General features: G+C 41.3%; 2 protein-coding genes across 2 annotated transcripts in view; both read left to right on the plus strand.

Annotated features, from left to right (window-relative positions):
- The window catches only part of LOC311147548 (mitochondrial carrier homolog 1-like), a 38,201-nt gene extending 34,512 nt beyond the window's left edge, over positions 1-3,689 (plus strand). Inside the window, exons 11-12 of the mRNA XM_084184296.1 lie at positions 1,847-1,922; positions 2,047-3,689. Coding sequence (XP_084040422.1) covers positions 1,847-1,922; positions 2,047-2,121 — 151 coding nt within the window. The 3' untranslated portion in view covers positions 2,122-3,689. The remainder of the gene's footprint in view (positions 1-1,846; positions 1,923-2,046) is intronic.
- Positions 3,690-4,828: 1,139 nt separating this feature from the next.
- LOC311147677 (BTB/POZ domain-containing protein KCTD20-like) lies at positions 4,829-11,950 on the plus strand. The gene is made up of 7 exons (XM_084184431.1): positions 4,829-4,993; positions 8,431-8,658; positions 8,803-8,905; positions 9,550-9,670; positions 10,077-10,274; positions 10,588-10,698; positions 10,961-11,950. Exons 2-7 carry the CDS (start codon positions 8,525-8,527, stop codon positions 11,269-11,271), a joined length of 978 nt encoding a protein of 325 aa, XP_084040557.1. The 5' UTR covers positions 4,829-4,993; positions 8,431-8,524; the 3' UTR covers positions 11,272-11,950.
- The last annotated feature ends 1,662 nt before the right edge of the window (positions 11,951-13,612 follow it).

Genomic DNA, 13,612 nt, shown 5'->3' on the forward strand with positions numbered 1-13,612 from the left:
TGGGGCGGCGCACAATTGGCCCAGCGTCGTCCAGGGTAGGGGAGGGAATGGCCGGCAGGGATGTTGGTAGAGCACGGCGTTTGCAACACCAGGGTTGTGGGTTCGATTCCCACGGGGGGCCAGTATGAAAAAATATAATGTATGCACTCACTAACTGTAAGTCGCTCTGGATAAGAGCGTCTGCTAAATGACTAAAATGTTCATGTAAATCTCACCTCGTGGGGCATCAATGATCATGAGGAAGGTGAGGGATCAGCCCAGAACTAAACGGCAGGACCTGGTCAATGACCTGAAGAGAGCTGGGACCACAGTCTCAAAGAAAACCATTAGTAACACACTACGCCGTCATAGATTAAAATCCTGCAGCGCACGCAAGGTCCCCCTGCTCAAGCCAGCGCATGTCCAGGCCCGTCTGAAGTTTGCCAATGACCATCTGGATGATCCAGAGGAGGAATGGGAGAAGGTCATGTGGTCTGATGAGACAAAAATAGAGCTTTTTGGTCTAAACTCCACTCGCCGTGTTTGGAGGAAGAAGAAGGATGAGTACAACCCCAAGAACACCATCCCAACCGTGAAGCATGCAGGTGGAAACATAATTATTTGGGGATGCTTTTCTGCAAAGGGGACAGGACGACTGCACCGTATTGAGGGGAGGATGGATGGGGCCATGTATCGCGAGATCTTGGCCAACAACCTCCTTCCCTCAGTAAGAGCATTGAAGATGGGTCGTGGCTGGGTCTTCCAGCATGACAACGACCCGAAACACACAGCCAGGGCAACTAAGGAGTGGCTCTGTAAGAGGCATCTCAAGGTCCTGGAGTGGCCTAGCCAGTCTCCAGACCTGAACCCAATAGAACATATTTGGAGGGAGCTGAAAGTCTGTATTGCCCAGCGACAGGCCCGAAACCTGAAGGATCTGGAGAAGGTCTGTATGGAGGAGTGGGCCAAAATCCCTGCTGCAGTGTGTGCAAACCTGGTCAAGACCTACAGGAAACGTATGATCTCTGTAATTGCAAACAAAGGTTTCTGTACCAAATATTAAGTTCTGCTTTTCTGATGTATCAAATACTTATGTCATGCAATAAAATGCTAATTATTTATTTAAAAATCATAAAATGTGATTTTCTGGATTTTTGTTTTAGATTCCGTCTCTCACAGTTGAAGTGTACCTATGATCAAAATTACAGACCTCTACATGCTTTGTAAGTAGGAAAACCTGCAAAATCTGCAGTGTATCAAATACTTGTTCTCCCCACTGTGTATATATATATATATATATATATGCCACCAAGTACTAAGTAATGTTTTGCAGAGGGGTCAAATACTTATTTCCCTCATTAAAATGCAAATCAATTTATAACATTTTTGACATGCGTTTTTCTGGATTTATTTGTTGTTATTCTGTCTCTCACTGTTCAAATAAACCTACCATTAAAATTATAGACTGATCATGTCTTTGTCAGTGGGCAAACGTACTAAATCAGCAGGGGATCAAATACTTTTTCCCCTCACTGTAGGTAATGATTCAGTTTATAATGGTTCCAAGCATACCCAAGTCAGTGATCTCTCACTGAAGCAAGCCCATCTTCTCTAAATCAAGAGCACAACAACAGTAGAAAGCACCAGGGATTATGCCCTTGTTGCAGTCCGTTTCCTGTACTTAACTGTCCTATAGCTGGTGCCAGTTGAAAATAGTAATAATGCTGTATCTGTCTCAACTTTCATATGAAGTCAATATATAGACTTGATGGGATACGGTTTCTATTGATTTGTTTGATGTCCATTAGATCAATCCTTAAGCTTGTGGGTTCAGCTTTTAATGGATCTCTGCATTGTGTGTTCACAGCTTGGTGGCTGGTGTTCCCCCTAACTCTCCCATCTTCAAGTCCTGGGTACACTGTTGGGCTCACCTGAGCCATGAGGTACAGTCCACTTATGTGGAGCAAATGGAACCCACTCATACTGTGTGTGTGTGAGTGAGTTACTTTTTTTATTTTCTCTGGTAGCGCATGTCTGAAACCTGTCTTTTTGTGCCTCACCCATCAGGGCCATCTCTTCCGAGGGTCCAGCTTCTTCTTCCGCCGCGTACCTGTGAAAGCCATGGCCTTGACTGAGGAGTGAAGTCATCAACCGCCGCACAACCTGTGTCACTGTTCTCCTTCCTAACTGCTACCTCAGTGAGACCAACGTACAGCCCACCAAGTCAAACCTTCCCCTCAACTTAAACCCCCTGGTGGATACAGCAGGAGCAGCAAGATATTTTTTTGCTGAATCAAAGTTACTTACAAATGAAGAGTTGTTTTGTTAATTTTGTTTTTAATCTTCAGTATTAGTTTAGCCACTCAAAAGTAAGAGGTTGGAGGAGTGAGACTTATTGTGAGCAAATCAAAATGCTACCCAATAGATTTCCTCTTAGTTGAATGCTGAGGGTATAATCTCCTTTTACTATCCCAGCCCAAAGTTGCAAAAAAAAAAATATTTGTTCAAATCTATCACTTCATTTTGCCATTTATTTATTTTTATATACAGTTTAATTAAGTTCTATGTAAGCTTTGGAATTTGATAGTTGATAACATCATCTATTGAAAATATGCCAAATGTTACTTTTTCAAAGGATCTTCTTCCCAGTAGCATGATAAGTGTGGTTGCATTCGAAAGTGATCCTTTGCCTCCTATCAGAAGTGCTTTAACCAAGAATTATACCTATTCAGAAACATCATAAGCCCACAATAACTAGAGTACTCTCCTTTCAACCATAAGACTAATTTGATCACAGATTCTTACAAATTGCAGCTCCAGTGTTCTCTTGCCATGAGAGGAGTAAGAAACGGGAGGAATTCAGAGGGCAACCAGTGGTTTTCAGGGATGTCTAAAAACGTAGCCTGCCATCCCAAAAAGTTTTTCTCTATGGCCATATTGACAAATTACCTTGATATATCACTTATACGTCTAACTGGTGCAAAATTATGGGTATGTTTGTGTTACCAATGACAAAGAAATGCTTAAATTATATGGTGACAATGGCCGAGCATATTATGCATATTATGCCACAGTTTGCATTCAGGTTAAGGGTGTGTGCCTGATCAGTCAACTGACCACTTCTGTTTATTGAGTTATTTTTGACTGCAGTTGAAGATCCCAGTTAGCCTGATAGTTTACAGTTAACCACTTGTAGTAGCATATAAATCAAAGGAATCCCCTTACCTCCTCATTTACATGATCATATTGTGTCTCCCCCATGATCAGTGTTAACCACAAAATGATCCTGACCGGGTTTGGTATGGGCTGTGTTTGTGTCCTTATTCCAGATTAGTTTTTGTCAAGTTCCAGTTTTTTTTGCGATGGATTTCTCTAATCATGTCTACTTTAAATAATGTGTGGGAAAAGCATGCAGAAGAGAAATGCTTTGCCAAGTGTGTGAGTGGGTTTATTATAATGTGTGCATCTTTATACCATGTAATTGAGAATATGGTGTCCAGTGATGTAATCTTTCTGTATGTGTCTTTTTTTCTCAAAATGCCATGAGTATTCACTATCGTGTTCTGAGTTTCCAGTCAAACATTCCCTGTAAACTGTGATCTCCGAAAGAGGGAAAAGCAATGGCGAGGCAGTTGCTTTGCAACCTTGCATTTCCAATGTCTATTATTTTCCTGAAATAATATTAAACCTGGCATGCTTGCCTATTCTACAGTATCTGTGTTTATTTTAACCTATCCTTTGATCTGGTTTTATATATAAAAAATGAAATGACATGGATGATGTGATGGTCTACAAGTAGTAATTTCTGTGGGACCAACTGGACAGGCAGACACACACACACAGCTACACATTCATACTTTTTGTGCCAGGCAGTGGCTTGAATGAGAGGGTCGAAGAGTGGTAATTTCCTGTAAATATATTAGTTGGGACACACACATACTTTTTGTTCCCTGTATAGTTAATCATTCATCAGCTTTTCATTATACCCATTTGTAATATAAAATCTCTATCTGACCAGTTAAAATCCATTGTACATGCCAGGAGTTGTTCTACATGTCCAGTCTGCACAAAGCAGTCTTTATTTTACCCAGTGGGTCACAGAGGGGACATGTCTTGCCATGAATGATGTTCAAAACCCCAAAAGAACAGGTTGTCCCTGTTGATGAAATAACATAACTTGAACAAGGCACTCACCTTGCAACAAATCTAAAAGGTTGCATGTTTATGGTCCTAGCACAAATCAAATGGTCAATTGACATTGCGCTGGACCTTAGCACAATTTCTTATTCAATTTCTTCATGTTGCAATAAATAATGTATTGTGATCCATTGGAGAACATAAATTGTTTAGCCAGACCAACAGAGCTCTTGCAAGGATTTAATAGAAGATGGATTGAAAAGAAGAGTTGTAGACAGTTCAAGACCCCCTGGGCAACATGTTAGCAACTGGCAGACTGTTGGCCTAATGATGCCACTGGGGCAAAATCTCTGGGCAGCTCTATCTCTAGGTCATTTAAAAAAAAAAAAGGTTATATCTTACATGAGTAACTTAGAATATAGCTATATATATCATTTAACAATGTGTATATCTGAGCAGTTATCCAAAATTCTTATATGTCCAAATTTGAAAGGGTAGAGGCACTATACTTTGTTACACTGAGGTTATAATCATTGTTCATAACGTGTTTTTATTCCTGGATTAGGAGAAGAAAAAAATCAACTGAACTGTACATTGATATGAACCTATGGCATTATAGATACAAATGTATTGACAAACACGTTCAATGCCGCATTCAGGTGCTTGCGCAGCTGAGGCTAGAAGACTTCCCCTTATGACAGGCGCAGTGTTCAGGCCATCATTGGTTCAGTTTTTACAGTACAAGGAAAGAGCCTAATGGGAGCATATTTGAGTCATGGCGAAGGTATTTCAAGTTACTTGAAACCTCATGAGGTGGCACCGTGGCGCATTTGAAATATTGAACCGAAGACCGGAGCACCGAGGGCATGAAACTGACGTAAGTTTTGATATTTTAGATACAGTAGCCTATGCAACATGTAGCAACTTGTCGCGTTAGTCCAAGTGACTATGCAATATTTCTATATTCTCAGGGTAGGCAACGAAGCTAATGTATCGATGATTTGACACAAATGAATGGCTGGACGAAGAGTAGACGAAAGCAGAAAGATAGCTGACAGACCGTTTTTAAACTACAGTGTTGTCTGAATTAGGGCTTTTCTTCAGGACATTCATGAGCCTATCGACTCGTAGCCTAATGTGGACCGATATATGAACGATGACCACGGACAATGCGACTGTATTACAAGACTTCAATGTAAAAGTCACATGGTGTTCCCACAATAAAGGTTCCACATTACATTCTAGAACGCTGCCGATACTGTAGATTGTAACACACATAGAGATCCCATTAAATTACTAGAGCGGCTTTGTCATAAACCCTCAACGTTCCAGAATGGTTAAAAAAATGGCAGCCATTGTGGTGAGGGAGAAATCCAAACCAGTCTAGTTGGAATGAATGACAGTAGAGTAATGGGTGATTCATTTCCTTATTTTACTTATGTAGGAGAAAAAAAATAAGGCAGATATATCAGAAATTGTGTAATATAATTATTGTCAACCTAAAATATTGTCATGTAATTATAAATAAAATATATTTAAAAAAGAAATCTGTATAAATAGCCTCTAAAATACATTTAAACAGACCATAAATGTCTCAATTTTTGTTTTCTTGGAAAGCTGTGAGTGTTATTTATATGATACAATATCACTACTTGTTTCATTTACAACTTGTCAACAAACAAAAAAAGCCCTATCATCAGCTAATTCCAGCCAGTGTATGGCTGTGGATTGACTGCATTGTTTGAATAGAATGTTGGAATATTGGCAGTTATTTTGAAAATTAATGGAATCATTCCTCTAAAACTGGCTGGCTAGCTAGCTAACAAACATGCAGTGCAGATAATCTTCAAATTCATTGTTTTACACAATATCTTATCACAGCACTGGCTGACCATGGTTGACCAACTCCCTTACCAAAATGGCTGACCTTTTATACCACCATAAGAAGGTTTATGTTCATTCTAGTATTCTAATTCCTAATTCTATGGTAACACATTTGATATTACATATGAATTTATGGTAATTATTAAACAAATTATTATTTTATGAGAGTCTAGGCTATTTAACTTTGAATTATATTTTAGACAGCTAGACTCCTTTGATGATTCAGAGGACAGTAATGTGGACTTGTCTAGCAGAACAGGAATGTACAAGTTGTTGTTTCTGGTTGGTAAAGGGGCTGGGACAAACTCAATATTTACGCTGTTCACAAAATATGTTTCATTATTTTAATGGGCATGTTTAGTTTTTACAGTGCCTTCAGAAAGTATTTTTTCTTTTACTTTTTCCACATTTTGTTGTGTTACGGACAGAATTTCAAATGGATTAAAATGAGATTTTTTTGTAACTGGCCTACACACAATACCCCATAATGTCAAAGTGGAATAATGTTTTTTCGAAATGTTTACAAAATAATAAAAAATTAAAAGCTTGAATGTCTTGAGTCATTAAGTATTTAACCCTTTTGTTATGGCAAGTCTAAATGTGTTGCTTAACAAGTCACATAATAAGTTGCATGGATTCACTCTGTGTGCAATAATAGTGTTTAACATGATTTTTTTATGACTACCTAATCTCTGTACCCTAAACATACAATTATCTGTAAGGTCCCTCAGTCGAGCAGTGAATTTCAAAAACAGATTCAACCACAATGACCAGGGAGGTTTTCCAATGCCTTGCAAAGAAGGGCACCTATTGGTAGATGGGGGGGGAAAAGAAGCAGACATTGAATATCCCTTTGAGCATGGTGAAGTTATTCATTACACTTTGGATGGTGTATCAATACACCTAGTAACTACAAAAATACAGGCGTCCTTCCTAACTCAGTTATCGGAGAGGAAGGAAACCGCTACGGAATTTCACCATGAGGTCAATGGTGACTTTAAAACAGTTACAGAGTTTAATGGCTTTGATAGGAGAAAACTGAGGATTGATCAACATCATTGTAGTTACTCCACAATAATAACCTAATTGACAGAGTGAAAAGAAGGAAACCTGTACAGAATACAAATATTCCAAAACATGCATAATGTTTGCGACAAGGCACTATAGTAATACTGCAACAAATGTGGCAAAGCAATGAACTTTTTGTCCTGAATACAAAGTGTTATGATTGGGGCAAATCCAAAACAACACATTACTGAGTACCACTCTCCATATTTTCAAGCATAGTGGTGGCTGCATCATGTTATGGGTATGCTTGTAATCGTTAAAGACTGGGGAGTTTTTCAGAATAAAAAATTAATGGAATGGAGCTAAGCACAGGCAAAATCTTAGAGCAAAACCTGGTTCAGTCTGCTTCCACCAGACACTGGGAGATTAATTCACCTTTCAGCAGGAAAATAACCTAAAACACAAGGCCAAATCTACGCTGGAGTTGCTTATCAAGAAGACAGTGAATGTTCCTGAGTGGCTGAGTTACAGTTTTGACTTAAATCTACTTGAAAATCTATGGCAAGACCTGAAAATGGTTGTCTAGCATTGATCAACAATCAATTTGACAGAGCTTGAAGAATATTGAAAATAATAATGGGCAAATGTTGCACAATCTAGGTGTGGAAAGCTCTTACAGACTTACTCAGAAAGACTCACAGCTGTAATCGCTGGCAAAGGTGCTTCTAAAAAGTATTGACTCAGGGGTGTTAATACTTATATACTTCTGTATATCATTTTCAATAAATGTGCAAAAATGTCTAAAAACATGTGTTCACGTCATCATTATGGGGTATTGTGTGTAGATGGTGAGGAAAAAAAATCTATAAATATAATCCATTTTTATTCAGGCTGTAGCACAACAAAATATGGATTAAGTCAAGGGGTATGAATACTTTCTGAAGGCACTGTATGCTGCTCATTGTAACAGTAGTGCTATGTGAAAGGCTAATGTAATGTACTGATGATTAACTCATTCTTGAAATCACATTCATGAATAGAAAGAAGGTCTACATCGTTTTTTACAGTCAATAGGCCTAAAGTCAATTTAAATGTAGAATAGCTAGCTTCTCGTACAACAGAACTTAATCTAATGTTGGTTTAAACTAGGGATTTAGTGAACTGTTTATTACATTTGATAAGGTTTTTTGGGTGATGACTACCATTGTAAGTCATTCTTTTTTAGGGGAATCTTGACAGTCAGGTATATCTGGACAGTATGGGGTCTATAGCATTGTCATGCTAATATCTTTGCAGCCCATTCAATCTTCTCTCTTGTAATCATCAGAATCCTGTTGATTTTGGAACAGATCTCAGAGCAGCTCCCGTTGCAAGGGTGTCCTCCACAGGAATAATCCTAATCTTATTTAATTTTTTTTACAGATCTTAAAACAGCCAATCCTACAGTGATCTCCAAGTGGCCAGGTCCACCCACAGTAGAGGGGAGAGTCTGTTAGAGGAAAAGAGACGCAGAGAGATGAGCGTATTGAAAGAGGGAAGAATGGACCTGGGTACCGTTCACCGTGAGAGGGTCACACTGGTTGTGGACGGTAGCCATTTTGTGGTGGACCCCGCCACCTTCACTGCACACCCCAACACCATGCTAGGGAGGTACAGTGGGAAATTAACTTAAATAATTATATATTTTATTTCACTTACTTATGAATGTAGAGTACATACGGATATGAAAATGTTACTTAGAGAAAACATAGTTGGTTAAGGTTTGGGTTACATTTGTTCAAGTTGTCATTGCAGAATGTTTGGCCCAGCGCGACAGCACAATTTCACCAGGCCCAATGGGAAGGGCGAGTATGAACTGACGGAGGGCATCAGTGCCAGCATCTTTCAGGTCATACTGGTGAGTTGGCACACCAGTAACCAGCACTGCTTATAACCAGACACTCACACAGTGCAGAAAATATACACTGAGTATACCAAACATTAGGAACACCGTCCTAATATTGAGTTGCACCCCACCTTTTGCAGGAAACTGTTGAGTGTGAAAAACCCAGCAGCATTGCAGTACTTGACACAGACCTGTGCGCCTGGCACCTATTACATACCCCGTTCAAAGGCACTTAAATATTTTGTCTTGCCCATTCACCCACTGAATGGCACACATACACAATCCATGTCTCAATTTTCTCAAGGCTTAAAAATCCTTATTTTTAACCTGTCTCCTCCCCTTCATCTACACTGATTGAAGTGACATCAATAAGGGATCATAGCTTTCACCTGGATTCAACCTGGTCAGTCTATGTCATGGAAAGAACAAGTGTTCTTATTGTTTATATATATACTCAGTGTATACTTTATAGCCTCGACCCAACAACTTCTGAAAATCTTATAATGTTGCAAATAAAAGCTCTCCTCCAGTACTTGTGATGGGGCTGGCATTTTTAAAGCCAGTCTATCATCTCAGTGAAATGACTGGTATTGCCACAGCTGTAGAGGTACCAAAAACGATCTGTTCATTCATTCCAATGTGTATTTCTCTGCCAGAACTTTTATCAGACGGGTGTTATGAGGTGTCCCGATGGCGTATCAGTGTCAGAGCTGAGAGAGGCTTGTGATTACCTCTGTATCAACTTCAATGCCAGCACGGTCAAGTGTCGCGACCTCAGTGAGTATTACCACCCATTATTACCACCCTTAACTCTAACCTGTCACTCCATGTGTAAACTGACCAGTTTAGGGGATTGACCAAGGTAGGGGTAGGGGCGGGCAAAATATATGGAATATGCAGAACAGCAGCCATTACAAATATATCTTTACCGGTATTAGCAACTCTTATGACAACACAACACATCACAAGGATACCCTCATCTATGAATCTTAACAATAACAAGTTGAGGTACTAAATGTTTTTGGAGTGAATATTTTGTTTGAGAATGATTGCAAAATGGGAGCATATTTTTAAAATGACCTCATAGCATTCAAACCTCCTTGCAGTCTCACCATAGACATATCCTTCACTTGATTATCATGATAGTCACTTGACCAACTTCACTGTCTCATTATGTTCCCAGGTGCCCTGCTTCACGAGCTGTCCAACGATGGGGCAAGGAGGAAGTTTGAGGGCTTCCTGGAGGAGCTGGTGGTGCCCGCCATGGTGTCATGTGCCCAGGGAGGGGAGAGGGAGTGCCACATCGTGGTTCTGGCCGACGATGACATTGTGGACTGGGATGAGGAACACCCTCCACCCATGGGAGAGGAGTATTCCCAAAGTAAGGCCACCAGTCAAAACACACACACACACATCACCAATCCTAAAGTACTCTGAAAAATTACCAACTTCCAATACCAATGTCAATTCAAAATTGGTCACATGTAAAGGTTACGCAACTGGAGACACCTCATCATTTTTGGAAGCATGTTTTTGACGCAGCAGCATTACGGTTTCTATCAAGAGTATATGTAGGAGTGGTTGCTTATTAACTGTTAATAACTTTAGCTAGCTAGCTAACCATCTTGGCTAACTGTGCGCCGGAACAATTTCAATGTTGAGTGAATGAATATGTTTCTCTCGCCTCTGTCCAGTTTTGTACAGCTCCAAACTCTACCGCTTCTTCAAGTACATCGAGAACAGAGATGTTGCCAAAACCCTGCTGAAGGAGAGAGGTTTGAAGAACATCCGGATAGGCATTGAGGGTGAGTTGGTCTTGTCTCCACTCAACTTCCCCAGGCCAGGGGATTAATTTATGCTTTATTCAAGGTGGAGGATTCTCTGTGCTGTCCTGAAAATATTTTCTTGAATAGCATCCATGACCACGCTCCACAGTAATTGTAGTTTTATGTTAATATGTGTTGGTCTTACAAACTTGAAAGTCTGTTCTACCCAAGTTACCCCCTGTAAAATGTGTATTGATATACATTACAAATGGATTTCCACTGATCTGTTTCTGTGTCCCAGGGTACCCAACCTATAAGGAGAAAGTGAAGCGGCGCCCGGGAGGAAGGTCAGAGGTCATCTACAATTACGTGCAGCGGCCCTTCATTCAGCTGTCCTGGGAGAAGGAGGAAGGGAAGAGCCGCCACGTGGACTTCCAGTGCGTCCGCAGCAAGAGCGTGCCCAACCTGGCGGTGCCAGGGGAGGGGGGCGGAGGTGGGGCGGCCTGGGGAGGCACCATGCCCACCCCGCAGGTGGATGAGCTGGACAGGCTCAATGGGCCAGACCCCTCTCAACTCCCCCAACTCTCCCAGACTGCAGCCAATGAAAGCTGAGACTCTCGGACCACACCCCCACCGCATTTCTGCTGCTACCCATCTCATCCCGAGGCTCTTGATGGACTATTTCCTTCAAACCAGAGGAAGTCGTTATTTCCTTGCCATAATGGCAAGAGCACAGTGCTTGTCTTCAACAGGGTGCACATTAAAAGTTAAGGTATTGTTGGGCATGTTGGATATATTGCACCTCAGATAACTGCAAGACTGTCCTCCCGTAAAGAGGGCTATGTTACTGTTCTAACTGGGCACTTTTATTGTTTGGAATGCGAAATCGTCATTTTGGTGGATAGCTTTGAATGTCATATGACTATTTCAGAGAGAGAGCTTTTATACACATACATGTGCAATATATGCACATTTTATGACGTTATGTTGTGTCGTCTGTGATGGTATGCATTTAAAATACCTACTGTTTTTGTCACTGTTGTAGGCATGCAAATGAGATGTAGGCCTATGAATGAAGCCAATTTGTTTGACATTCCATTCCAAATGACATGTTCCCATGGCAACATGATGATGTTATGAATGAGTGCCACGTTCAACATGTTGATGCGTCTGCCATGTTACACTTGTTACACTGTCTGTCACAGAGACATCTCCCTGAGCCTGTAGATCCTATAGTCAGTCATAGGCTAGATGAATGTGTGCCTTGAGTAATTAAAGAGCATTATACATATTTTTCATGACAAATGTGATGTGACATGGGAAGTAGCTATGCTGCGGTTCTTTCTTTAGCCCCTTTTATACCTGGTGCTAACATGTGTCCTGATCTTGTCCACATTTTTAAACAGGTGTAGAACTGAATGTGATCAGATCTTCTTGACCACCTCCGGAGGTAGTCGGGGATGAATTGATTGGTTATATGAAAGCTCAGTGGGCAGAGCTTAGTGATAGGTTAGTGGGAGGAGTTTCCAGGTGAGAGTCAAATAAAGAAAAGGCTCCCAGGGAGGTAGGTTGGAGGTTGATGTAGGGTGTTAAGAAGAGGGTTGTGAGGTTGCCAGTTCGAATCCCAATGCAGCTTTTATTTTCCAACCCAACATTATAATCTTCTGACATTCTAAATGACGGACTGACTGAACAGCTTTATATACACTATACATACAAAGGTATGTGCACACCTCTTCAAATTAGTGGATTTGGATATTTCAGCCACACCCGTTGCTGACAGGTGTATAAAATCGAGCACACAGCCATGCAATCTCCATAGACACATTGGCAATAGAATGGCCTTACTGAAGAGCTCAGTTACTTTCAACGTGGCACCGTCATAGGATGCCACCTTTCCAACAAGTCAGTTCGTCAAATTTCTACCCTGCTAGAGCCGGTCAACTGTAAGACCTGTTAATATGAAATGGAAACGTCTAGGAGCAACAACAGCTCAGCCGCGAAGTGGTAGGCCACAAAACTCACAGAACAGGACCGCCGAGTGCTGAAGCGCGTAAAAATCTTCTGTCCTCAGGTGCAACACTCACTACCGAGTTCCAAACTGCCTCTGGAAGCAACGTCAGCACAAGAACTGTTAGTCGGGAGTTTCATGAAATGGATTTCCATGGCCGAGAAGCCGCACACAAGCCTAAGATCACCATGCGTAATGCCAACCGTTGGCTGGAGTGGTGTTAAGCTCCCCGCCATTGGACTCTGGAGCAGTGGAAACGCGTTCTCTGGAGTGATTAATCACTCTTCACCATCTGGCAGTCCGACGGATGAATCTGGGTTTGGCGGATGCCAGGAGAATGCTACCTGCCAAAATGCATAGTGCCAACTGTAAAGTTTGGTGGAGGAGGAATAATGGTCTGGGGCTGTTTTTTATTGTTCGGGCTAGGCCCCTTAGTTCCAGTGAAGTGAAATCTTAACCCTACAGTATACAATTACATTCTAGACGATTCTGTGCTTCCAACTTTGTTGCAACAGTTTGTGGAAGGCCCTTTCCTGTTTCAGCATGACAATGTCCCCGTGCACAAAGCGAGGTCCATACAGAAATGGTTTGTCGAGATCGGTGTGGAATAACTTGACTGGCCTGCACAGAGTCCTGACCTCAACCCCATCAAACACCTTTGGGATGAATTGGAACACCGACTGCGAGCCAGTCCTAATCGCCCAACATCAGTGCCCAACCTCACTAATGCTCGTGACTGAATGGAAGCAAGGCCCCCAAAGCAATGTTCCAACATCTAGTGGAAAGCCTTCCCAGAAGAGTAAAGGCTGTTATAGCAGCAAAGGGGGGGCCAACTCCATATTAAAGGCCATGATTTTGGAATGAGATGTCCACATACTTTTGGTCATGTAGTGCATGTGAAATTACAAGGGTGTTGCCCTCCCCCCGAACTGACGCAGTGGA

Source organism: Coregonus lavaretus, assembly GCF_964263955.1.
Source record: "Coregonus lavaretus genome assembly, chromosome: 20".
Lineage (NCBI taxonomy): Eukaryota > Metazoa > Chordata > Actinopteri > Salmoniformes > Salmonidae > Coregonus > Coregonus lavaretus.

Coding starts and splice junctions, on each gene's coding strand:
- LOC311147677 (XM_084184431.1), top strand. CDS start 8,525: ATGAGCGTATTGAAAGAGGGAAGAATGGACCTGGGTACCGTTCACCGT. Junction 8,659..8,802: donor CCCAACACCATGCTAGGGAG/GTACAGTGGGAA, acceptor TTGTCATTGCAG/AATGTTTGGCCCAGCGCGAC. Junction 10,275..10,587: donor GGGAGAGGAGTATTCCCAAA/GTAAGGCCACCA, acceptor GCCTCTGTCCAG/TTTTGTACAGCTCCAAACTC.